This window comes from Arabidopsis lyrata (genome assembly GCF_000004255.2).
Source record: "Arabidopsis lyrata subsp. lyrata unplaced genomic scaffold ARALYscaffold_8, whole genome shotgun sequence".
Lineage (NCBI taxonomy): Eukaryota > Viridiplantae > Streptophyta > Magnoliopsida > Brassicales > Brassicaceae > Arabidopsis > Arabidopsis lyrata.
This window is the reverse complement of record NW_003302548.1, coordinates 14372609-14399724: the sequence shown is the minus strand read 5'-3', so window position 1 is coordinate 14399724 and position 27116 is coordinate 14372609. Positions and strand designations below refer to the sequence as shown.

At 37.1% G+C, this 27116-nt stretch overlaps 4 protein-coding genes across 8 annotated transcripts; 2 read left to right on the top strand and 2 right to left on the bottom strand.

The window, feature by feature from the left end:
- Nucleotides 1-147: 147 nt before the first annotated feature.
- LOC9301921 (nuclear pore complex protein NUP205) lies at nucleotides 148-16718 on the bottom strand. Of its 4 annotated transcripts, none has more exons than XM_021026413.1 (45): nucleotides 16084-16718; nucleotides 15899-15994; nucleotides 15387-15461; nucleotides 15183-15287; nucleotides 14979-15089; nucleotides 13951-14110; nucleotides 13361-13446; nucleotides 13126-13248; nucleotides 12802-13029; nucleotides 12042-12131; nucleotides 11494-11637; nucleotides 11137-11253; nucleotides 10838-11044; nucleotides 10394-10495; nucleotides 10139-10276; nucleotides 9587-9717; nucleotides 9380-9499; nucleotides 9090-9213; nucleotides 8785-8982; nucleotides 7958-8076; nucleotides 7600-7750; nucleotides 7343-7455; nucleotides 7190-7271; nucleotides 7000-7086; nucleotides 6791-6868; nucleotides 5815-6018; nucleotides 5317-5409; nucleotides 5131-5244; nucleotides 4863-5033; nucleotides 4694-4749; nucleotides 4536-4608; nucleotides 4274-4464; nucleotides 4022-4148; nucleotides 3869-3946; nucleotides 3632-3796; nucleotides 2951-3115; nucleotides 2729-2866; nucleotides 1936-2079; nucleotides 1661-1783; nucleotides 1465-1554; nucleotides 1215-1346; nucleotides 1007-1107; nucleotides 733-852; nucleotides 494-611; nucleotides 148-408 (listed from the first exon to the last, which is right to left on the bottom strand). In XM_021026413.1, the coding sequence occupies exons 1-45, from the start codon at nucleotides 16222-16224 to the stop codon at nucleotides 328-330; spliced, it is 5610 nt and encodes a 1869-aa protein (XP_020882072.1). In that variant the 5' UTR covers nucleotides 16225-16718; the 3' UTR covers nucleotides 148-327. The 4 variants fall into 4 exon arrangements, with proteins under 4 accessions (XP_020882072.1, XP_020882081.1, XP_020882092.1 ...); XM_021026422.1 differs by having other exon boundaries at nucleotides 1465-1551; XM_021026433.1 differs by having other exon boundaries at nucleotides 1465-1551; nucleotides 1679-1783.
- Nucleotides 16719-19126: 2408 nt separating this feature from the next.
- LOC9300177 (ethylene-responsive transcription factor ERF105) lies at nucleotides 19127-20261 on the top strand. Its single transcript, XM_021021936.1, has one exon. It carries the CDS (start codon nucleotides 19432-19434, stop codon nucleotides 20113-20115), a length of 684 nt encoding a protein of 227 aa, XP_020877595.1. The 5' UTR covers nucleotides 19127-19431; the 3' UTR covers nucleotides 20116-20261.
- A 162-nt stretch (nucleotides 20262-20423) lies between these two features.
- LOC110227528 (ethylene-responsive transcription factor ERF105-like) lies at nucleotides 20424-22018 on the top strand. Of its 2 annotated transcripts, XM_021021948.1 has the most exons (2): nucleotides 20424-21484; nucleotides 21551-22018. In XM_021021948.1, exons 1-2 carry the CDS (start codon nucleotides 21166-21168, stop codon nucleotides 21832-21834), a joined length of 603 nt encoding a protein of 200 aa, XP_020877607.1. In that variant the 5' UTR covers nucleotides 20424-21165; the 3' UTR covers nucleotides 21835-22018. The 2 variants fall into 2 exon arrangements, with proteins under 2 accessions (XP_020877607.1, XP_020877600.1); XM_021021941.1 differs by having other exon boundaries at nucleotides 20424-22018.
- Nucleotides 22019-23000: 982 nt separating this feature from the next.
- On the bottom strand, nucleotides 23001-26159 carry LOC9301920 (putative lipase YOR059C). The gene is made up of 11 exons (XM_021021919.1): nucleotides 25987-26159; nucleotides 25710-25892; nucleotides 25546-25613; nucleotides 25211-25281; nucleotides 24884-25126; nucleotides 24388-24551; nucleotides 24240-24295; nucleotides 24106-24158; nucleotides 23905-24016; nucleotides 23571-23668; nucleotides 23001-23359 (listed from the first exon to the last, which is right to left on the bottom strand). Exons 2-11 carry the CDS (start codon nucleotides 25835-25837, stop codon nucleotides 23288-23290), a joined length of 1065 nt encoding a protein of 354 aa, XP_020877578.1. The 5' UTR covers nucleotides 25838-25892; nucleotides 25987-26159; the 3' UTR covers nucleotides 23001-23287.
- Nucleotides 26160-27116: the final 957 nt, after the last annotated feature.

Here is a 27116-nt window from a genome sequence, read left to right as displayed (position 1 = left end):
CATGACTTTTAAAAGAATAGACGTACAAAGAGTAAAAAGAGAAGACGTGGGCAGTTAGAATGTGGTGAAAAAAAACAAGAAAAAAAACTCTGAATGGTAAAAGTTTTTGGCTTTCAAGACTTTAAAATAAAGTTGGAGCTTTTAAAGTTTTTCCCAATCACCTCAGAGAAAGTATTATCTGAATTCATATGGATATTGGATAACACCTTACTATTTTGTGATTGAAGTACCTCAGTTATACAGACCCGCACTACAATTTCAGATTTGGACATTTCACACACAAAAATTGTTCAACCACAAAAAATACATTTCTTGAGAAGCTTATTATCATAAACACTTTTGGATGGCCATTTCTTTTACAGTCGTTGCCAGTCTCTGGAACACCTTCAGGTTATGTCCTACTTTTCCCTGCGATAGACAAGTTGGGTCACCACCACCGTTCCCATTCAACACATAAATAATCTTAAATTCTCGTAAATCGATTAGACTTTACCTCATTCAGTAATGCAAGCCTCTCTATGGTAGGTGACAATTTGCCACATAGATCTGTAACATCCTGTTGTAGATGGGATTTTGAACCATATGATCCCCTTTCATTTGAACTAACGGATCTGCAGATGTCAAGTGTTTAGCATATTACCCTAGAGCAAACCGTATGACCATCGTAGATTTCCAAAATATATTCACTTAACAACATTTAAGATATTAATTGTTGAAGATAAAGTGGCATACCTATCTTGGAGATGGATCAGGATAATATTTAGTACATGCTCGGCAAGTTGTAGTAACAAGGTGATTAACTGGTCCCTGTTACCCACGATTTGGCACATTTCAACCATAGCTATGTATCTCCTGAGGTAAGTAACAAGCCACAAACAAATATAAACAGTTGTCAAACGTCTTACTAATCACTGATAGGAAAAAGCTGGAAAAATTCTATGTTAATAACCCATTTCTGCTTTAGCATATGCACGCATGAGCAAGCCGAAGAAAGGAATTCACTAACCTTTTATGTATGTTGTCGGACGGTGTGACATATTCTTGGCAATCACATATCTTGATGATCGCATCTACATCTTGTCTTGAGAGCTCGTTTATGTCTCTAATCTGCCAATCATACATGCAACTTCGAATATATATATATATATATATATATATATATATATAAAAGGAGTTTGAAACATATAAAGAGTAGGAATTAGGATATAATATACCTTATGAAGAAGTAAGGACTTTTTCTCTGCTGCTCTCTCGAGGGAATCAGTCACATGCGAAAGAAGAGATGCAAGCAACAGTAACGTTGGTTGGCGTAGTTTAGTGGAACTATCAAGAGAATCATCGGAAACCTGGGAGGAGGGGTGGGTGTGGGGACAAGGGGCATGAGTATTTACTTGTAGTTCATTCAAACAACTGAATAATGAAAACGTGGACAGAAGAAATCGAGGGAAATAACTACAAAAGTACCTGCAACCTCAGAGAGTTTTTGGTCACCAGAAAATATAAGTAAGAAGTCAAGCTGAATCGCAACTGAGACAATTTGAGCTCTGACCCCTTCTGTCCACCAGATGACAAACAAAAAAGAGAAACCCATCGAATATAAGAATTCAAGGATTGGATGACAAGGTGCCAAAAAAATATATACTGATACTCAAACATGTACCTGAACTACTTGTCCTACCTGCGATGATATCAATTTTATGGGGGAGACGATGAAAAGGTTGCTCATCATATCAAAAAGCCCTTGAACAAATCCATATCCATCGTTCTCTTCAAAAGGCCAGACCTACAAAACAAGCAAACTCACTTTCTAGAAAACGCATCTATAACTAGCTTGTGGGATTTTTTGAGCCCTCTTGAAGATGCAATCACAAAAAGAGAAGCAAATGCCCTTTAAGAAGAAAAAAATTAAGAACTTATAGCTCGCCAAAGAATTACCTTGCTCAATATTCCCACTGCAAGAATAATTTGCTCCATCAATAAATCATCTGCTTGAGTAAAGTCTTCCCGAAGAAGTTGGTCAAAAAGAAATTGATGTCCTTTGATAAACTCAATGACTTCACGAACAATTTTATTCCTCCCCTATCAAACGCCCAGGTAGAGAAAGAAGAAAGAAAATCATTATAGTTCGCATACCAAGAAAACCAGTTACCCAGAATAATCAACAACAATGACTTGCATAATTAGTTGAATAGGAAAAGAATAGGTGAAAAAGAAATCAAGATCATACCTAAAAAAACTAACAAGAACAATACTAACTGTCCTAAAATTTTCTGCATCTCAGTATTAGATTGTTATGTCTTGCAAACTATACTGCAAATGTCATCAAGTGATTGTACTTGTATAAGGTGAAACGTTTGAAGACACTCACCTATTTCCTACTTCTACTTGTTAGAGGCATAAAAGATGTAAACAATAGCAATAGAAAATCAGTGCATCATTCAAGTTTCTACAAGATGCAAACAATACTAATTTCATATCTCAAACAAACTGAACTCGGTGTCTGTCATTCAATTTTAGAAGGTCTGTATTACTCCCACACAAGTCCCCAAATAAATCACAAGTAAGAATATAGAAATTGCAGTCTTAGAAAGGCCCTAAACGATCTGGAAAATAGTGTTTAAATGGCAAATCATGCTCACTAAACCAGGCCAATACATATGGAAGGGAGTATTGAATTAGCAATGCAAAAGATCATAAAAGAAAAGGTCATCTGGGAAACGCGGCTGACCTCGAAAAATTCAGAGGTCTCAACCAATGAGGTTAGAGCAAACATCAGTCTTAGGACAGCAGTGATTATTGTTCGTTGCTTTTGCACATTATATCCTACATCACTCTGAAGTTTCATATCCACCCGTCTCATATTTCCCTGGAAGGCACTTTTGGGATTAAAAGCAGAGGCAAAATTGAGGTCACATATCGAAAACCTGATAACTACAGATAAATATATTACCTTAAAGCTGATAGCTCTACATGAAGCGATATGTTCCAGCGCACCCATGGAGAACAGAACCTGGCCTCCAGACTTTCCGTACTTGTGACTAATTCTAAGTAGCAATGCAAATTCTGCTTCTAAGGTACATGCTCGCTGTTGTGACTCCAGCAAATGTGTTCCATCCTGGGCCCAATAATATGATAAATGCACATGCATGAATGACAAGTCCTCGAAAATAAAAATACCCACATATAAATCAGGTCTCCAAAGTATGTAAACTAGCAGCATATGAAGATTAAGATCGCCGATACCTCCTATGTAAATGGGACATAAAACACACACGAGTTACATAGGGTGTCGAGTCTTTTAATGTGGATCAAAAAGTCAAACCAACAGCTAACTGGCCACATTATGCCACTCTTAAAGAAGATTTAACAGGTTTGCGATCCTATTTTGACGATCTTGCATATATAAATAACTGTGAGCTTGAATTTGCATGTATGAACTCCTACGCACTGAAAGGGTATTATTGACTCAAATACAATTTAATCTATTTTTGCAGTTTATCAGTCAAACCCAAATTAATTAATTACCACTAGTTAAACAAGTTGCAACAAGAGATTTCATAGCAATGGGCTACTAAAAACTTCTACAATATTCATAGCAATGACCACACTCAGAAGTTCACAGGGATATTACCTGGTAGGAGATATTACTAATGCTTCCAAGGCAAGACCGTATGAAACCTCGGCTCTGGAGCTGACTAAGAAAATATCTCTCGTGATCAATACAAACAAGAGCTTCCAGCACATAAAGTGATATTGTTTTCCCAAACTCACTGCCTTGACTTGCATCCTTGATTACCTGGAATCAGTACTCTCAATGTGAAACAGTGCAAATGAATATGGCTCATATCAATAAAGAAGTAACAATTACCAGATCCAAGATGCCCTGAGCTTCTTTCTTTATTATAAAAAAGTTGGCACGAGCAAGGTCAGCCTGCTCCTTGTCAATCTGAAAGACAAGAAAAAAAAACATTAAATTATCGTCCGAACAAAATAAGTCTCGGGTTAATCAGCAAACACATGCCTTCTGGATATCCAAATCTTCACCGTCTTGCTCATTAAGTAACAAGAACTGCACAACTGATGTTGGCACATCCAGAGCAATCATATGCTGGCAGTACTGGAAATAGCTCAAGAGCAATGCATATTGGCTGATGAAGAAAGGCAAATGTGTTAGAAACGGGGAAAAGCCGAAATTAGATAAGCTGGGCAGAATATGACTTTATGTTGTATTATAAGAAAGTAAAAAGACAACTAAGGGAACTTAGTACTGTACCGCCTTCTCAAAGATTCTGATGACTCATGCCTTAGAATTGCCATAACAAGTTTAAATAGAACTGAGTGGCAAGCACCAGTGGATAAATGTTTGACCATCATAACATCTAGACATGTCACGGTGTCAGAACTCAAGGCCCCTTGAAATGAAAATCTATCATCACGAAGTTTGGCAATGCAGGTAAGGGCAACCTATTAAAACCTAAAGTTAGTACATAGACAGCACATTTTACAATAAAAGTTACTCAACAGCTAAAATGCACCTGAGTAAGTACGAACGCCATTTTTAATGAACAATCTGGAGACGCGGAGGCACTAAGAGAGGCATCAAGTATCCTGCCAACGACCAGAGAAGAACAAGTCATGCAATGTTCAAGAAAGCTTCCGCAAGCAACTAACCTCTGATACAAAAGGTACTCACCGGTACAAAATTTCAGACCGATTATCAAGAGAAGATATTCTCCTGCAAGCAGACACCTAAAACAAAAACATACGAAGCACAACACAAAAGATAAATACTTGATATCTTAAAAGAGTGGCACACGCTAATGATACTAAAGGTGATCTGATTTTTTAAGAAAAAAATCAACCTCAACAATCTGAGACCAGCCAGCTAACATATGAAGTTGGGCAGCTTGCTCCTCAAGGTTTCGATTATACTTCCAGCCCCATTTCAACAGCTGTTGAATTGTCTCTCTAACTTCACTAAGCTCAGCAACATTTGGAAAACTATCCACTAGGGGAAATCCAGAATGTAGCTTCTGAACAAACAATAGAATCAGCATAAATATTCATTACAGGAGAAACATTAATGTTCATTAGAGAGAAGATCTGATGTCCATTATAACAAGAACTAACCTGCCAGAGTTTGTTGCTGAAGGAAGATAGATCAATTAGCCGATCACCACGCTCAGAATAGTAGTAGATACTGCCACTAACAGAGTTATCACGGTTCTCAAGTATGTCCTCCACCTGAAATTTTAAACTCCATATTTAGAGCAATATACTTAACGCAAACACACCTCCATATTCCCCAAGCCTTACCAGTGAGTCATACTTTAGGCTGGACACAATTTGAGGAAGCTGCATCGAAGTATCAGGAGATCTAAACTGAAGAATTTCAAGCAAAGCCAATGCCTGAACTCAATCCAAAGAAGAAACAAAAGTCAGACAGCAGCACCCATAAAACGACTTAAAACTAGGCAAGAAATGATGACAAGCGCAACATTGTTAGATTTACAGTGAAGGAAAATGCTGTTGCATGGAAAAAAGGAGACATCTTAATATTTTAAATACTGCTTTTCAATGAATGTTAAACTGTTAAGAGATGGTGCACAACTGCACATCAGCAAGGCAACATGCTGGTGACTTCAGAAAGAGTGGGGTCAGTACAGTTATTTGTATCATGCATGGATGGCCTCAACTATAAAATGGTAGAATCTTAGACCAATGCTACACATGCAGAACACCGGCAGTAGGGATAAAACTAGGATGTGCCATAAAGCATAGTAGAGCATAAAACGCAGGTGTTTCCAAACTCACCTTACTTTTACTGATTGAACTCGTTCCAGTATAATCAAGACCATCCTGAGGATATGTACTGGAAGAAAAAGGTTCATTCGCTGCTTCAGTTACCTCCCGCCCAAAAAGATGAGAAAGTATGCTCTGACATGCCTCTAGGTGAGCTGAACTGCTTCCAGAACCAGTATGCAGTGCAATAGCTAGGAGCTTTAATAGCCACGCCCTCTGGGAAAGGTAGATATTGAGAAAATGAGAAATGTTATCAACAGCAAAAAGGACTATGTAGCATTGTAATAGATTATTGATCATGTCATTTGATCTGTTTAAGGAACACGTTTAGATAACAAAAACTATTACTAAAGAAACAAGAGAGAAAAAAGTGCCACTATTGTATTCTCTCCACAATGACAGGGAGCAGAAACCAAATAAGACTTGACAGCTTAGCAAAAAAGTAACTATCCACATAAATTTGCTTATGGAAGACATAGCAAGAAAATTACTACCTACATGAATTCTAAGGTATCACAATAAAAAGAAGTAGTGCATAAATGCAGATTATCGCTTTTTCGTTGACTGAGAACCAGCAAAAAGAAATATTGCATTTAGGCAGATATCATTTTGCACATGAGTCGAGCGTAGCAGGAAAACAAGAACGGAAGAAAAAATTACTGTATCTGCTGAGTGAAAAAATTTACGCATGATGGAATAGAAAAAAACAGAAACAGAGAGTATTAGATACAAAAACAGCCTAGGGACATTCTATCACAAAAAAAAATATATATATATTTTTTTTTGTATGAAAAAAAAAAAAAAAAAAAATGTTTTTTTTTTACTCACTGTAAATCTAACAGTATTGCATATAGGCAGTTAACATTTCGGGAAAAAATGTTATAAACAAAAATAGTTGATAGCAGAGAGTAAAACCGCTTAGATTCTGTCATGAAACTAATCAGAGTCGGATACACTTGACACTGAAATTAAAGAATATATAATATACCTGATGAAGGGAACTAATACGGAGTGCCTGGCTGCCACTTCTTTTTGGAAGAGTGGCAACACCAATGGTATCGAGGTGCTGCAACATCAAAGTATAATAAGAAAGTAAGGACGAGTAAAATATAAGTTGTTATTTGTGACTTGGATGAGGCAGCCCTCAAGGAAAAGATGGCATTATTTTGGTATAAGGAGAAGCAAAATCTGGTGTACCTGGAGAAAAAACTGATATTTCTTGCTGCTCAAGAGATCCATGGTTGGACCACTAGTTAACGGATCCAAATTCAACTCACACAAAAGCTGCAAAAAGTAAAAGTTAAGTGTACAAAAAACAATAGACCAAATAGAATTTCACTTCTTTGAAAAGACCAGATAGTTATCATCCGGCATTAGTATATCCCACCTGGAAGCCAAACTCAAAGAGTAAGAAGTTTATATCGGGGTTTGGAAGCTTCTCCAACATTTCAAGAATGACCTTCAGACAACTGCAGATTGCAAAACAAAATGAGATCATGGTTGAAATACATATTATTCTGTATACAAATTACAATCAAACCTGTAGTGAAACTTAGGCTGCAAAACTGTCCCTTCCACAGGGGCGTCAAGGTCAAACTTCAGAAGCAAATGTGTGATACTTGGTGCAGGCCGGTTGATATTGTCAACCAGAAGCTACAAATGTGAAAGTCATACCATTGAGATGATATGATATGTACGAATGAATCAATCATGATGAAAGAAAGTAGATAAGACCCAAGCCATAGTGCACATAGTGTGATATTCTATTAAGTGTAACAGTCAACTACTGAAACTAACCTGCATAATAAGGACCCCCAGATCATCACAACTGTTCTCTACAACTTCACCCTCTTCAAGTCGTACCTCAAGGCAGGCCGCATAATCCTCGATCAAGGAATTCGCAGCATCAATTTTGATCAGCATTGGAACAAGTCCAACCAAGCGAGAACTGTCATCGAGCATATGATTAATAAAACCCGTGTAATTCATATCAAAACATAAGGTTAAACTAATTATACAAAGCTAAGGAATCAAACATCCAAAAGTCTGAGGATCTGAAAGTAGTTGATAATGGTATTTGCTAATGCTATCTAAGAAAAAAAGTTATGTGGTTAAACCAAACTACAGAGATGTCTCAAACGAAATTTGTTACCACCTTAAAATGTTCATGATTTTGATTGAAGATCGCTGAATCTGAGGAAGAGAATCATATCTGACATACTCCAGCAAGGCTATAATTTGATTATGATCTTGTGAGAGAATTATATCCAAAGGCTGCAGCAATAACAAAAGATAATATTATTGACCATCTTGTGCCTTAACATAAAATTAGGGAAGGCATGCTGATTGTGCTTTATGAAAATAATTGTTGTTCAAGCTATAGCTGGTGGGGCGCAAAAATACCAAAAGTTTCCCAGCAATTCCCAAATTAACAATAGAGTCCCGTTTCACATTTTACACCACCAACCCAATAATGGTCAAAATAAACTAACTTAACTAAAGGTTGGAGGAGGAATAATATATATTGCTATTAGTCAAGTAGCTTATGATTGACAACAATAAAAGCAATTCCCCTAAGCTTCCTACACTTCATCTTTTGACTTTAAGTTAGTAACCTAATTCGAATGGTGCACTAGAACTTACATTCATTGTGGATTAGAAAAATAGAATGTGGATCTAATTTGAGACAGGAATATTTAAATTTGACAAAAATCTTGTGCAATTACTATAATACACTTTCTAGTATGGCATTGGATGTATAGATTGATGAAATAGCTAAACTTGGTAACGATTGGTGCAAACTTCCTACTGTCCTAGAAAGCTCTGACAGTGCATCCAGGTAAACCTATGAATACTCTTTCGAAAAAATACTTATATTACTGCATTCTCACATATAACAATCTTCACCACATATTTAGGAGTTTGAATGACTGGGTGATATACAAAATAAAGCTCAAATGCATCAAACGAACAACCAGGTACCTGGTACAGCGGACGCCAAACATCGGAAACAAGCAAATCCTTCTCAAAGACGAGCAGTAAGATTTCCAAAGAAAGTTGTACTGCCTTTTCTAAGATCTTCCCATAAGTTTTACTCAATCGCTCGCTGATGATGGCATTGACCCCAACCTGAAGGATACCCATGAGGTTCCTGTAGAGAGCTTTCCCACTCATGAAATCCTACAAAAGAAAAACGTGGAACAAATTATATACTGTATACTGCATGTCTACTTGGAGATGAGTCCAATGTGGAACAAGAAAAATAAAGCAACAAATTAAGATAGTACTTTTAGTAATTCTATAATTGGTAGCTGCGTTTGCAGTGAAGATGTTTCAACTGACACCAAAAAATGTGGATGCTCAGTAAATCCATCGAGATCCTCCTCCTGAATATCATACATGCTTAAGATCCTGAAGTGAAATACAGAAAAATGTTAAACCAGTCTTCAACACAAATAGTGCCCTAAATGAAAAGTGGTGGAGTTTACAAAAGGTAGGAACACTATGTTTCTGCTAAAAATCAGAGTTTATTTTGGACCGAGCAAGGAAATTATTGAAAACAGAAGCAGGAGCTTACATGTGAAAATGTTGAAGGCATGCCACAACCAATTGCCACTTCTCACAAGGATCAGAATATGCCCTCTGAGGAAAAGGGGTGAATACATGATCATACACAAACCTGAAGATGCCAATAAATCTACAAAAATATACATATAAACATTAGACCAAGAAAAACGAAGACTAAGCTTCATGGAAAGAGACAACAATCTAAGGCTACTACTACCTACGCCCACGATCATTCACATCTTTCTCCCCAGCAATCAGAGCGTTTATAAGATTAAGGAACGATATTGTTGAAGGATACTGTTCTCTCCTTGCTTCCACTTCATTTAACTCAAATTGCATATCATAGACCTGCATATAAGCGAATTGTGAGATTAGGTTTTGACGATACGCTGAAGATTCTCTCCACCTGGAAAAGCAAAAGCAGCATCAAACAACACGTGATATTCCAAGTTTTAGCTGCACTGAACATGGCACAGTGCATTATGTGAGTATTATGTAAAATAAATGAAACTAAAACTTTCATCACATGCAGGAATTAGACAAATATTAATATTTTTTGTGTTACCAACATCAAATTTACATAACAAAAAATGATATCAATCGTCTATGCAACATGACAACCCCACTTTTAACGCATAAGTATAAGATGTTTAGAAAATAAATGCAGAAGCATAAATTTTAATAAATTCTCAATAATAAGAGAAATATTAACTAAAGAAGTAGAGTTAAAAAATCTGCTAATAACTATCCCTCGAAGCCATGCACTTACCTGAGAAGATTGGTCACTCTTTCCAACTGGTGATCCCACAACAACAGGCAGATCATACTGCTCAAGAAAAGCCCAGATAGAGTCCCTCATTTCTGGAAAGACATTAACAAAGGCAGCAATGGTCTTTCTAAGAGCACCCTGCAGAAAATAAAGTTACAATGAACACAAGTTATATAGATACCGATTCCAGATGCTTTCCACATATCATTTGCGAGTCCAACGTGTAAGGGGAAGAATCTCCAGTACACCACTGACCTTCAGATATGGAGGGATGTTTTCATAACCAAGAAGCTTAAAAAATGGTTCGATATCAGGAAACCAGTTTTTCCTCTCAGTGGGATTACCATTCTCAACAACCTGCAGAATATGAAAAATAAACTTATTGACCATAAAAAAAATATCTTAAGTTCAAACATCAGTTTCACAGAGAACGAATCATTTGCAAGGACATTTAAAAAACAAATTCCCCTCCTAGGAACTCATAGCGAAAAATTATATGGCTCTTCTCCATAACCCCGGAGAAAGCATTTAGGTAAACAACTAGAACCAAATCGCAGTTAAGCCCAGTTCCTAGGAATACAAGCTGAACTTGTCCTAGGAATACAAGCTGAACTTGTCTTAGATAAAAAGCACCATATAAGACTATTAAACGTGGAATGGAAGTTGAAACAGAATATATTTGGAATAGAGTTATATAACCTTCTGAAGTACATTCAGATATGCGACAAGTGCTTTTGCATCGCCCTCCAGGAACTCTGGCATCATGGCTCCAGCAGTTTGAAGAGACTGCTTGAACTTCTCATCGTAAATTCTTATACAATCAAACAAAGTGGGCCATCCTATACTGCGGAATGATGTACCCCGGAGCAACTCATAAACTTTAGAAGCACCTTCCTGAGTGGAAGCCTGAAATCAAATAAAGATGACAGCAAGGAAACTCAATGAGTAACCAAGTAAATGATGTCCCACCAAAATACCAATATAAAGATTTCTCATACCAAGGTACACAGCATTTCCAAGAAAGCCACAAGAGTTTTAAAATTTGTGTGGTCCTCTCCAGCAAAATTCACAAATGTCCACAAGACATCATTCCCGGAGAGTAGCTCAGGTTCCTTCTGTAAAAGGTTGTAAATATCAAAAGACACAAAAACAGGAATATGGTATGAAAAATGAGATATGATCGAGATGTATTCTGAATGCTCACTGTGCTATGAAAAACAAAATAAGCTACCAAAAAACATATGAACAGAGCTCAACTTCAAGATACCAGGCAAACTCATTTTCCAACATTTGAGAAAAATTAACAAAAAAAAAACAAAGATAATAACTGCTTCCATATGGTAGTCGTTCTCAACCTGATAAATTTTGCTTACAAACTCCATAAGAGAAATGAAGGGCAGCGGCCTGTCAGCCTCTTCAGTCTGCATACTTCCATCAAGCGAATCACAAGTTCGGTAAGAATTTAGAACACTCATAGCCATGTCCTTTGATTCCTTCACCTGCAAAATAATGATGTCAGGCTTGACACAGGAGATAAACATGTAGATACGATATTGTATTTCTCATCTTGGCTCATACATTCAACTTATCAGACACTATCAAACCATCAGAAAAAATAGCAATGATCTAAGGTGCAGCCATTAATGAAGTTTATATGCTACTCATATCCCCTAAGTGATCCAGCTGAAATACTCAGAATCTGTGACTGATACATCAAAAGGTTACTCCCTCTAAATGGAAAGCAGATACTACCAATTTTCATCATAATTATCAGACCATGAAGTAAGGAGAAAAAATTACAAGCTTTACATGATAAAGTTGCAGCGTTCAAACTTTGATCACCAACATATAATCAATACACAAATACTAAGTAGATATACATTAATCTATATATTTAACAAACCTTATCTCTTGCGATCGGGTGAGATAAAAAACAAGAGGCTAACTTGTGCAGATAAGCATTATATATGTAGATCATGTCCTCTTCATCATTCTGCATGTAGCAACTAACAAAAGGTCAACCATTGATAGACCAACACAAGGGGGAACGTGGGTTGAGTCAGGGAAATCAAAGCTCACAGAATAAAACTGGAAAGAGACTTGAAATTGAGATCTGACTTAACAAGCAAAACCTAGAGACTAAACAAGAATGAATACAGCATCCAAAGAGGAGCCCGTCAAACACCAATATAATAAAGTCATATCTCAAATAATGAAATCATTAGTAGATATATATAATGTGATTAGAAGCAGAAAAATCAGCATAAAGAAATAGGAACACTCTTACATTTGGGAATGACTAATCAAGTAAAAATTGAATTCATGAAGGATTAAAACGGTATCCATACAGGCCAACACATATAACCATTACCATAAAACAGACAATATACACTACAGCTGTCATGAAGGAAAAATATAAACACCATAGGCACCATTAGAAAATAGCTCTTTTTCTGATACAGTCATGAACCATGCATAATAGCTCATTCAATATAAAAGTTTAAGGAGCCAAACATGTCATCCACTAGCTGGGAAATCAAAGTAAATCTTCCACTAGCTCGTCAAATGAAATCAAGTGCACAGGGAATCCAGATAGGCACCCCGCATTTGATGGACAATAACTGAGCACATAGAATTCATGATGATGTTCATAATGAAAGTACCTGGTAGGCTGCAGTTCGAAGAACATTATCCAGCAAAAATTGAAACACATTTTTTGAGAAGATGGACTCCAGGCAGGAGCATATGTGCCCCATATCTTTTGTTGAAGCAGTGGAAATCGTATCCATTCCAGATATTCCATCATGTATCAGCATTAAATGTACAGCCCAGGCAAGCCTTATGCCACCAATGAAGCCATCAGCAGTGGGGTCACTGCCAGAAGCCATAACCTGAAAGGTGATTAGGTGTGTTTTCAAGTGTCAGCAGTGGAAGGTCTTTGGTGACAGGGAGAAGAAGCGAAAGAAAAATGTATCAACTAGTCTTACAATATCCTGAAAGTCTGTCCTAAACGAAGCATCTTGAGATATCATAGATGACTTATCAGATAGTCCACTGATTGCATCTGATACGAAGGTGATGATGAGAGAAAACAAAAGACTAAAAGTAATCTGCAACAAAGAAAATAGTCATTTATCAGAAATTAACACATTTTAAATTTAATACGCAGGGAAGAAAGAAAACTTCAAAAGCCTCTACGTCATGAACAGGACTAGCATGAACCTGAGAACTTATGGTGTCATTTCCTTCAGTTAATTGAGCTGCATTATCTTTAAAAACGTAGTATATATCCTTCACATCTTTCGAACCTGCAATAAACAAACTTGTTAGAAGAATGAAATTGAAATAGAAAATATCCTTCGAGAAATAACAAAAGATATACAATCACAAGAGTGTTTTAATACTATAAATAAAAAAAAAAAACTTAATATTAAATAGTAATCAAAATTTTCAAATTTTTGATAAATAAGATCAGAACAATGGAGTACGAATACCAAACACCATAATCACATATGATACTCAACTTCAGCATAATTACACAGACATAGCAATAATATATATGAAAACACAATATATCTCATAGCACATTGACCAATGATCTAACTAGTCTAGCATATATAGTGTCCTATCAAACGTGAAACCCAATTATCAATAGTTTCACTTACTATGGGACACAATAGAACTAATGCTGTATCTTTTAATGGAAAAGTCAAACCATTAACGAAAAGCACTGAATCCAACAGCTGAATTTCTTTAACAAGTAGCATTCTTAATCTTCGCACAAAAGCTTTATAAGAAATGAACGAGCTTACCAGGTCTATCAACCAAAATTGAAAGAACAAGGCAATGTCCCAGTATCAGTCTTTCCCTCTGAACAACAGCTCTTCGTTCAACAAGAGCACCTCTTGAGTCAATAAGGTATCGCTCGCATAAGGGCCCACCCAATCCAGTAGGATCCTGCCGATTGAGTTCCTAGCAACAAAGAATTTGCTATCATGACAATAATTACATAATAATGCCAAAGAACAAAAAATATCAAGTCACAAGATCGTCTGAAAGGACTTTTACATCTAATATTTCCTACTAGATTAAAGAATGCTTTGGCTGCAAATGTTCAGCTATGAAGACAATGGACATAGGGGACAATCATTGGATTTTTGAAGTTTCGAAAGTAAATCTTTAAAATATATTGACTCATTTATGTGAACACTTGAATCCAAAGCAAGTTAGATCTGAATATTTTAAGAGTTAGCTTGAACTCATGTTGATGTTAATGCAAAGTGAGAAGTTAATAACAAATGGTAAAATAAATGTACTGCAACTGTCTTTGAATTTAAAGATAATATTGACAACTAAAAACAAATCTCAAAGATGATTATTACATAGGAAGTGCATTACCCCAAGTGTCTTGAACTATGAAGCTCGTGTAGTTGACAACTTTAAAAGGTATCAGGCAGCATTGACAACAATGACATATTAGAGCGGACGAAAACAGCAAACAATAATTTTCCTGATGTGGACAAAATTTGTAATGGTCTCAATACCTTATGGTTGCCCAATAAGTAACAGTTACACATTTAAAAATAGGATTCAATTAACTAATTGGAGAAAGATTGTTTATTCTCTACGATCATGAGAAACAAATGGAAAAGTAGATTGAAATGGTGTAGCTAGACAGATATGACAACGAACAAGAGAATAGTCTTTGCATTAATGAGAATGATTGTCAATAAGATGAGTGCTTCAGAAGAAATTCAAGCAGAAAAGTAGGAAGTTATTCAAGTTACGTATATTTGACACCTATGAAAATGTAACTTAAAAGAACCCAAGTGGTTAATACCTTTACAAGAGTAATCAACCGTTGTCTGAGCCCAGCTTTAATAAGTTCTTCTAAGAGTCCCTGAATGTCAGCTATAAGATCAGGTTCAAGCCCCTGGTCCAGAACAACTGCCTATTCAACCAGAAAAATGGTAATGTGCGATGACGTTAAGAACACTAGAAGAACAAAAAAAAAACCCAGAAATATAATGAGAGAGTAAGCTACCCTCAGGAGTGTGTATAGAGTTGACGTAAGATCTCTTCTCCCTGTATACCATAGTCCAGTTGCAAGCCGTTGAATCTCAAGAGGGTCCCGTCCCATTAAGCCCCACTAAACAGAGGATAAAATATAAGAACATATCGCAGAAAATAACTCCAGAGCTTTAGAAGCTAAGAGATGAGAGTAGAAGCAAAGCGAAGGGAATCGCACCTCCTGATTTGCAGATACAAGCAGACGAACAGAATCTATCTCATTTAGGTGAAGCTCATCACTCAGTTTCAAGCTCTACAATCAATAACAATATATGAAGAACATAGGCCGTTAGAGTTGTTAAAGGCACCTTTTTTCTGAAGCAGTAAGATATCAACCAAATATATCATTGCACATATTTCAAATTAAACAGAAGCTTAAAGGTGGTAATGTGTGTCAAATGGTAGATTTAACAAATCATCAGGACAAACCACAATCCCTATGAAAAGAAGCTCATACATCGGAAATGAGCAGCAACCAAGCACATTCTAAAAGTTCATTCAACATGGTAAAGGAAACAGCGAAATTCTGCCTTGTTAGACATCTACTTAGACAACCATTTTATTCAATCCATCCGCAAAATTGAAGCAAAACTTGCTTTAATCGGTGTCAATTGTTTTCATATCTAAATTCTAAAATCTAAACCTCCACAAGACCAAGAATGTCATCTAGAAGTCGAAAGAAACACTTACAATAGCGACATCTTGGTCATCCAAAGATATTGGCAGCGAATCCGGGAGTCGAATTTCTTTGGACTGAACTTGCGCTCTGTCCGACGGCTTCGGAGGCTGCCAGAGATTAGAAAAAAAAGATTTGGTTACTATACCCAGAAAACACAAGGACGTATCATCGAGTAGAAAGGAAATCGAGCAAGTACCGGGAAAGAGAGGAGGTTCTGAATAGAGGAAAATGAGTTGCGAATGGCATGAGTGAGTTCGATACGCTGCGTTGGAGTTGGCAGTGACGTTCCGAGCAGTGAAGAGTGTACTATGGCCACTAACTCTTTCGGCGACACCATTATACGTAGCAGATGAGATACTAGGTCTCCGGCGGCGACCGGAAGAGGAGAATCTGGAAGCGAAGAGGAAAGGCAATTTGGGAGCGTACGAGGATGATGAATTGGAAGCGTTCAGTGATATGGAGAATTACGAATTTTGAGTTTTAAATCCGAGGAAAAACAGAGGAAAGCGAAGAAGGAGCACTTAGGGTTTTTTAAGTGAAACGCGGCCTTTTTTTATTTTCAATTTTTTAATCTCTTTATTTGGATCTTTGTTTCTCTGATCACCGGCCTTTTTTTTACCGGTGACGTGAGAGGTATGTTAGGGTTATTAAATTTAGAAGATGGTGGTTCCGACTTATAGAGGTGAGGTTTCAGATTTAAGAATTAAGATCGAGGATTAAACTTGAGGCGTCTGCCAAACCCGAATGGTAATGCGATCGTGGTGATTTGGTTGTCGGTTCTACGGATTATTTTTTGTGTGATTAGGCTGTTTTAGGTCATTTGGAAGACGGTGGTTCATTGGTTTGAGACTAGGTGGAGGCAAGATTGGATTCGCCGGATCTTCTTCGATCGATAGCGCGGTTTGACCGCGAATGAATCTAGTCTCGGTTTCCAGCCATAATTATCTTGCTGGTTATGCCTCCCTAGATGGCCGATTCTTTGTTGAGTATTCGAGTTTTTTAGGGGTCTATTTGATCGTTTAGGGTCACGGGTTTGCACTTTTTTATCTTGGAGAGGTACATGTTAAGTGATGTTGTTTGGTTTAGGATTGTTTTTACTTATCCTTCTATTTTAGGTCGTATTAGTGTAAGCCTAACTCACACCCAAAAGCTAGCTCAAAGAAGGAAGATTGCCACATACTTATATATTGACCAAGGAATTTGCTAACTTCCAATATGAGACTTTAATACACCTCCTCGGCCCTCACACTCAGGATTGTACATCTCAAGCGACAATTTTATGAGACTAGACATCCACATGTGATAGCCCATAATCGACCTTGGTTTTGGTACTATATTAGTGTGGGCCAAACTCACACCCAAAATCTAGATCAAATGAGGAGGATTGACAGACATATATATTGCCCAAAGAATTTTGCCAACTTCCATTGGACACTAATAGGTCGTTGAATCTTTGTAGTTATAGTATCTTTCCACTGTTTTTAGTTTGGTTGAATAATAGGTTTTCTCCCGTAGTTGTTTCCTTGATATATTTTTTTAGATTTCTCTAAGGTCTTATATAGATTTCGTCATCATTTTTCACCTAAAGACATTTAAACTTCCTTAAAAGTAAAAAGACGTATAACGATCGTATTGTGGACTTGTAAGGTTCTCGACGAACTGGAGAATAATAAGATGAATGCATGTATAACAAGTTCAAGTCTTCTTAGTGAATACAAGTTCAAGTTTAACTGTAATAAATCCAAAGAGATTTTACGACATTTTTCAAAATACGTTCTGAAGATATGGTCTTGTGGACGTATGGTTCTCACATTAATGGAAAGAAACTAAAACCCTATTGATGATCATTTATTCATTTGTACAGGGAATGTTGTAATATATTGTTATCTGGTTCTTTCCACGACCTAGTCTCTGAGGTATCAACAGAGGGTTAGAAAATTTTGATCTTTCTGTTATTTATGTATTTACATAGGGTCTTGTAAGTGTGTCAAAGGTAAATTCGTTCAAAATGCCATTTTATGATCCAAGCGAGGAAGAAATGAAGGAGGTTATAAGAACAGAGGGATAATCCTTCCAAATAAACGACTTGCATAGAGACATAAATTTGGTGTCTAACATAGGCAAGTGGACTGTGGACATATACACATTAGTGCATCAACCTTTTCCAAAATACAACTTTATTTGTGTCAACTTACCTTTACCCAAAAAGTACGAAAAAAGTGTCAATTTTTCTTTTATTTCTCTTAAAAAAAATAAAACCATTTTTAATTGAAATTTTTAACGATTTTGCCATCTTTTAGACTTTCATTTTTCGGAACGCCATTTAAAAAACTTGTTATGGGGAAGGCCATTTTTGCAACAAAGAAAGACGGAAATGCCCTCCATATGGCCTGCTGGAAACGATGGTTTGACTGCTCGGCTGAGCATTTAATTCTGCCAGAGTTGCATTGGTAACCCAAGGAATTAATTCAAATTTATGTATCTCTTTCTCTAAACATAATATTCGTCCACGATTTACAGATCCAAGCAAAAGGTAACTCTTGATCATTGGCAATTGTTTGTCAGTTTGTTTTGGTCCCGAAATTGTTCTTAGATCTATCAATCTTGTTGTCCATCGATTATCCAGATTTGTCCTCTAAAAACATCATTTTGCCATATCCTGTAGACTAAACTAATGAAATTAGACGAAGATACTTAAGGAGATGGACCAATTATGGTAGACAAGGGGAAGAAGGTGGACTAGGGAGGCGACAATGGGAGTTATGAGTATTATAAGGTTGGAGTAGAGAAAGAGGAGGAACCATCATATGATTATGACCAATGGACATATCATGTGGATTGGGATCCGTATAAGAAACTGGTGGACGAAAAAGCATAAGAAGAAGAAAATGAGAGACAAACAAATTTAGAGGAAAATCTAATGGACGTGAATAATGAAAGTGGAGGACAAGAGCTGCTGGTGGTGGAAACAAGAGAGAATTTGGTGGGCTAGGGAAAAGAGAGCAGTAGAGAAAGAGATGAAGTCTTGTGCAAATCGTAACCCTCTTTGTATAAAGGCTCACATATCTTTTGCTGTCTACAAGGACAAGAATGTATTTTACATGTGCCACAACGTACAACAATGACCTATTTGCAAAAGGAGTTTTTCATAATGGCACTTCGAAAAACTAAAACTCTTTTTTATGCCACTATTGACAAAAATCCCTTTTTAATTTGTGTCTGGGATATGAAGAAGCCTGGAAGTAGGCACTAGCTTTGATGATGGACCCTCACAAGAAAAAGACAGAGCCACGAATCGTTCCTTATCTTAAAATAATAAGTTATAGAGACTAGAGTAGTCCACTTGCCACACTCCAAAGCAACAATGGAACTAAACAAGTCAAAACAATTGAAAAGGATCCTTCCTCTCTCCAACCCAAGAAGCTAACCACGAAACCTCTCACTCCCACTTTTATATATAACCTCCAATCTCAAAAAACAAAATCCATAATCAAAACCACAATCACAAACACAAACACGAAGAAGACTCCTATATCATTCATCTATGGCTTCTTCAAATCAACAACAACAAGAACAAGACCAATCAGCTTTAGATCTCATAACCCAACACCTTCTTACCGATTTCCCTTCCTTAGAGACCTTTGTCTCCACCATCCACCACTGCACCACCTCAACTCTAAGCCAACGCAAGCCACCTCTTGCCACTATAGCAGTTCCTACTACTGGACCAGTGGCTCAAGAGGATGATCAAAGGCATTACAGAGGCGTGAGGCGAAGACCTTGGGGCAAGTATGCGGCTGAGATCAGAGACCCAAACAGGAAAGGTGTTCGTGTCTGGTTAGGGACTTTTGACACAGCCATGGAAGCTGCAAGGGGTTATGACAAGGCTGCTTTTAAACTACGTGGAAGCAAAGCCATTCTTAACTTTCCACTCGAAGCAGGAAAGCACGAGGACTTAGGAGACAATAACAAGACTGTGTCTTTGAAAGCAAAGAGGAAAAGACAAGTAACGGAGGATGTAAGCCACCTAAGCAGCCATAAAGCTGTGAAGAGGGAAGAAACTCAGGCTCAGGCTCAGGCTCAGGCTCAGACTGATGCTTGTCCATTAACGCCGTCAAGTTGGATGGGGTTTTGGGACGGAGCAGACAGTAAAGAGATGGGGATATTCTCCGTGCCTCCATTATCTCCTTATCTATCTCTTGGACACTCCCACCTCGTGGTTATGTAAGCTTCTGAGAGTCAAACTGGGAACATTCCAACATTAGGTGACATTAGCAACTTTGGATTGTGTTGAAAGCTTCTAGATTAGCTGATTGTAAAAATTGTTTCCCTATATTCATTGATTCATCTTAAATGCAATTCTTTCTACCCTTCCTTAAACGAGCACAAAGAAGAAGTTTGAACTTACAAGACCTACTAATGAGCCCTTCAAGCAAAACGATTGCCTCCAAGACTTTGGTCGCTGTCTAATATAATAGTGCAGACACCCACAAACATATGTACTTTTCTTCAACCCTATAAATTTCACCATAGACAAAAACTTTCATGAGGTTACAAAGTAGACACAGAGAATTCAGTATGTTGAAACAAACCTAAGACATTCCTTTGTTACCCACTCCACGAGACTTCTGCTTCCAGATGTACTTGATGCTAAGGTCGTAACTCGTAACATTTTTACATCTTACAACATGACAAGATTACCTTAACTATTTCAAGTCACCAAATCAAAGGAAACAACCAGAAGGAAAAACTTCATCGCTTAGCCGTGAAAGAAACATAAATCAAGTAACCCAATTATTTTCAAAAAGATAGAAACAGTGCGGCCAAAAGAGAAATTCCAACCACCTAATCATATAATCCACAGTGAACCAAAAACGAGAATCCTACACCGTCGAGAAATTGTCTAAAACAGGCAAGCAGACATAAACTTGTACCCATAAAATTTTTAAAAAGTGTCAATTTTTGTTTCAAATTTCTGTAATAAAAACCATTTTTAAAATGTGTCTCGGATATGAAGAAGCCTGGAAATAGAGACAAATCCACAAAATCCCTCCTTTCTTGTCTTAAACTTATACTAATATTTAAAGTCCACTTGCCACACTCCAAAACAACAGTAGAAAACAAGTCAAAATAATTGAAAAGGATCCTTCCTCTCTCCAACCAAAGAAGCTAATCTCAAAAACCTCTCACTTTCCATTTTTATATAACCCTCCAATCTCAAAAACCAAAACCCACAATCAAAACAACAATCAGATAGAAAAAGGCTCCAGTATCATCTATGGCTTCTTCACATCAACTAGAACAAGACCAATCAGCTTTGAATCTCATAACCCAACACCTTCTTACCGATTTCCCTTCCTTAGACACCTTTGTCTCCACCATCCACCACTGCACCACTTCAACTCTAAGCCAACGCAAGCCACCTCTTGCCACTATAGCAGTTCCTGCACCAGTGGCTCAAGAGGATGACCTGAGGCATTACAGAGGCGTCAGGAGAAGACCGTGGGGTAAGTATGCGGCTGAGATCAGAGACCCAAACAAGAAAGGTGTTCGTATCTGGTTAGGGACTTTTGACACAGCCATGGAAGCTGCAAGAGGTTACGACAACGCTGCTTTTAAACTACGAGGAAACAAAGCCATTCTTAACTTTCCCCTTGAAGCAGGCAAGCACAAGGACTATGGAGACAACAACAAGACTGTCTCTTTAAAAGCAAAGAGGAAGAGACAAGTAACGGGGGATGAAAGCCATGGAAGTAACCTGTGTAGCCATAAAGCTGTGAAGAGGGAAGAGGCAGAAATTCAGGCTCAGGCTGAGGCTTGCCCGTTAACACCGTCAAGTTGGATGGGGTTTTGGGACGGAGAAGACAGTAAAGAGATGAGAATATTCTCCGTTGCTCTGTTATCCCCTTATCCAGCTCTTGGACACTCTCAACTCGTGGTTACGTAAGCTTCTGAGGATCAAACATTAGGTGACATAAAAACCGTTGGTGTATATATCATCTACAAGTAAAGCACCGAGAAGATGATTTTAAATAAGAACTTACAAATCTTAAGGGTGGTTGTGTTCAAAGCTTCTAGATTAGCTGATTGTAAAAAATGCTTTGCTATATTCATTCATTCATTCTTCTTAAGTGCAATTCTTTCCACCGTTCCTTAAACGAGCTCAAGAGGATGATTATTTTCTTATAGAACAAAGAGGAAGCTCATACTTACAAGACCGTGCTAATGAACCCTTCGAACAATATGGTGGTCGCCATTTAATAGTGCAGACACCCATAAACAGATGCACTTTGATTCAACCTTATAAATTTCACCATAGAACAAAAAATCTCATCAGGTATTAAAGTAGATGGCAACATATAGTTTGATAACGAGACCCATTGGTTGTTGAATGATGGTGAACTAAATTCTTACAAACCGACTCCAAGAGAAGCTGGACCTACCTTCAAGAGAAGCAAAAGATAAGATATCTACATTTTGGAAGAGCTGATCATGTACAATACATAAATTAACTATACACAGACAATTCCATGGCTGAGAAAGGGTCCTACAGAGACAACAAAACTACTTTGAACCTACCGAAATGTTCATTCTAACAATAAATTGGACCATTTTTAACTAAGATGAAAATATGCTCCACAACATCAAACTAAGTGGAACTTCGATCAAAGTCAGAGTTCCATTTCAGATCCCAAATCCTCTCCTTCTCTGTTGGACATCTGAAGTAGAAATTTCACACACACACACACACACAAGTTATACTGAAGACAGGCATTCAACTAAAGTACACACGACAACAAGGCAACAACCTAGGGAGGTCTTAAACCAACAAACCTGTCTTTGCCAGTATCAATGTCCACACTAAAGAGATACGGAATGCCCAAGACACAGAATTCAATACGATATAAGAAAAAGGTAACATATTCCAGTCTCCACCAAAGCTTCAGCTTTCAAAGACACATTCAAGATTATCTAGACTATTTGTCGTGACATATTCACATCATACAACATGACAAGATTATCTAGACTATTTCAAGTCATCAAATCAAAGAAACAACCACCAACTCAGTAGGTAGGAATTCTTCTAAGTAAACAAATATATAGGCACAAAGCTTTCATTTAAAGTACGCTATTTTATACTTTCCATTGCAAAATATATGTGAATACATGATACAATTGAATTGAACAAGATTTGCTTTGCTGCTAATACCAAGTATCAAATACATTGGTCATAATCAACATCTTGCTACCTGTGCAATTACAGAGAAAATGAGCTGATTTTATAGTGTAAACAACTACGTGACATATAAACGTCCAGTGGAAAATGTTGCTTTACTATAAGAAACTTGAGTCCTTAATTATCGTGTCCCAGACTCTTGGGTGATGAAAAGTTTACTGATTTAAGCATGGAAATGATCGATAATATGCTCTATGACATCTGCTCCTTCTATATGCATATCTTCATTTTTAACCTGTAAACGGCATAACACAGATATTAGACTTCATATTTTTACTAGAAAGTATGTGGAGATTAATCCTATCAAAATGAATGAACACTATGTTATCGTTCAAGCTTATATAACAACAGAAAGATAACTATCAAGAGAAGATGCAATTAAAAAGCCTTAGGAGTGAGGATAAACAAATGTTACAGATGAGGGATGGCAGGTGAGAGTGAGAGACCTGTATAACACTATGGGCAGCAAACCTCTGCCTGCTACTGTGAAAGCTAACATCAACTTTTTCCCATGAGACTGTGGAGAGGCCTTTGATCATTTCTTCTGCAAAATTGACAAGGCACTACGTTATTAAATACATCATGTTGTACATGAATAAGAGAGCAGAAGCACTACATATGGTAGTCCAACATATGAATTGTTTGTACTGAACACTTCTGTTACCAGCTAATGAGATCTAAAGCATAGCAACTAGAAATAGAAATAAGAGAAGTGAACAATAAGTTCTACAAAATCACTGATAAATGCCTAAACGGTCAGTGCATCAGGTACAAGCTAACCTTCTATGTCATCTGAATGATTCTCGCCTTCTGGTATGTCCTCAGCATCACATGCCTTGCAGAGTTCTTCGTAAACAATGTGAGGATACTTCTCATTCAGAGAATCTTCCCACTGGTAAACAAGAAGTAATTCAATTATAAAAGAGACCCATTATATCATAATCCTGAACCAAATCAAGTTATCCAATCAAAGTCAGATACCTTAGGCAATTCACTGTCACGTCTGATAGATGCCGTCTTCCAGCCAACAACGTCTATTCAGATCTAGTGAAGGAAAAAATGTAATGTCTGATGCTAAAAAGGACACTACTATAAGTAACACACATAAAGGATACGATCGTGGCCCACATTTGAATAAGCCACCCGCCTTTTGAAGGCTCGCAGTGCAGATCTGCAATTGATGAAAATGTTTTCTAGTGAGAAAATCTTCGAGACATGGTTAGGTGAACTTACTTGTGACAAATGGGGAATAGACTGGCATACATGAAATGACAATCATCAGTATCTTCCACCATGCGTCGAAGCAAGGGTGGTTTTCCCTCTTCTTCATCTTTCAAGAAAAGGTGACGGCCGGTTCTTTTAAATATCCAGTGGATAATGAGACCTGCAACTTTCTCAATGGAAGAAAAACCAAAGAGAAACGGTACCTGGAAGAAAATAACAACTTGTTCTGAATCTTATGAGAATAACATTCCGACATAAGTGAAATGTTAATTCAATCATGCAAACAGATTTCCATGGTTCAAGAAAGCAAGTACATCAGTCATATCTTATATACATTACGTTGGTGGAAAGCTGAACAAACATAGTGCCAAGTTTAATATATAGCTTCATTTAAGTTAACAAATGAGTCATCTTTATTTTGTTTGTTTGTTTATTTACATTCACCAGAATCATGTTATGCAAAGAAATTTGTAGAAGAAAATTTGTTTCAAACAATTTGTAAAGATGAAACAAATCACTACATAAGTAAAGTTACCTGTTTATTACCCATTGAACCCAAATGTGGTGTAGCTACAGTAATAAAGTTCATAGCCTCAAGTCCACATATTGTGCCTTTGGGAGGCCCTTCACTACTATCCGCTAACGAGTCTTTCACATCTTTCTGATTAGCAGGCTTGTACAATTTCCCAATTGCATATCTTGCTGCAAGCCCACCCAAAGAATGTGCAACAAAGGAGATTTTACGGATATTTGGTTTTCTTTGAATAATATCAAGAACCTGACATGCATTTCGTTAAATCAAACAGAGTCTAATTAACTTAACAAAATGTAAATGAAAGAGGACATATATATGACGCCTTACCTCAGCTGCTAGACGCTCACCCATTACATCCACACCATCTAGAGTAAGCGCAGACACATTCTTTTCACTACCTGCTTAAAAAACGGCAAGATCACTAAGAATCTTGGAGCATTTAATAATATAAGTCTCACCAAGCATCAACATTACAGTTTAACGATAATTGCCAGCGACACAGACCCAATAGGAGCAAGAAATGGAATAAAAGAACGTAATCAATAGCTGAAAGATTAGAAACAGGGTCCACTACTAACTAAGTTTATATATGAAAAAGGAAACAAATTTCCAATTTGCAACTTTCTAAAATCATCACTAAATGAGAAGCAAGGATTACTTACAGTGAACAAAGACTTTGTCAGGCAGCTTTTTGACGAATTGCTCAGCTCCAAACTTCCAATCATCCGTACTGCAGAACCAAATTGCTTGTGAGCGAATTGCAAAAATATATATAAAGTAAAACAGAACAATCTCTATCTAACAAAGTCCATGAAAGTTTGTTTACCTTCCTAAAATCCCATGGACCATAACGACAAGGTGATCAGCGGAAGAAGAATCGGAATTCTGACAATTCCAAACATCAAGGCTCCCATCGACAGATTCCGCCTTGCAAACACCGTTCTCCTCCTCCATGGGATCCAAATTACAATCGAATTCGATCGGATCAGATCCAATTACAGCAGCAACGCTGCTCCAAACACCCAATTTGTTCAAGTCGAATTGGAGGATAAGATTTGGTAAAAAAGTAGAAAGTGTGAAGTGGAAATGAAGAGAGCACGTACGAAGCAGACTTGCCAGAGAAGGAAACGGAAGGAAACAAACACACAAAAAATGTGTAACGTGCAAGTAAGGAATCGTCAAGTCGGCTTCGATAGAGAGATACCGACTTCCTGGGAACAAACTCCTTTGCTATTTTCTTTTTATTTGTCTATAAAACTAATAATTCGGGGGACATAAAAGATAATGACTTTTTTCCAGTTTTTCTGAAAAAAACAACCAAAAATAATAATCTTTGACTTCACTGGTTTCTTTCTTTCTTCCATTATCGCCATATAAAATATCAAGAACGGGATCTTGTTATTTAGTTACAACTGTTACTTACGGAAGCTACCATAATCTTTCTTTTAGAACAGTAAAGAACATTGTCGTTTTGGTTTTTTCTTACTTTCCATGAGTCATGGTTATTACCCTTTTGCAATCATATTGGCTTCCTTGTGGTTGTTTCCACAAATTACGCTCTCATTGGTCCCAAAATCTAAGTCATATGTATTTTATCTTGGCCATAACGGGAACCTTAATAACTACAATTACATTCAGCGTTAGACGTTTCAAACCGCATGCTCTTTGGGTCATATATAGAGATCGTTAACTTTGGATTATATTAGTTTTAGACATTAAGACGACTTGAGATTTCGATAATTAGCAGTGATTTTGTAGTTACTTCATGCAAACAATTTTAATGATTTAATCTTTCTGTCGATTGAAAATCTCGCAAAAATCGATTATAGCTACGTTGGTAGTTGCCAGTAAACTAGAATCTGGCAAATCAGATAATTGAACAAAATTAGATTCAGAAGCTAACTGGTGTAACTTCACTTTGAGATACACAAAGTATCTCTCAGATCAAGTGTTGGATTAGATTAATTTTGCTTCATCATTATCAACCATCTAACTGGCCTATTCCTGATCAAAATATTCAAAACCAATTACGAGGATTAAGGAGATAACTCAGTAGTGGCTAGTGATTTAGGTTCGATTCTGCCAGCAATTCTCTTCAGCTTAATCAGAAGAGGGAGCTGTATATCCTCATCGTTATCTCCAAAATCATCATCAAAATCCGTAAACACGATTTCAAAATCAATTTTAAAAATAAAAAGCAAAAATCGGTTGCTAGAGAAAATTTCAGATTAGA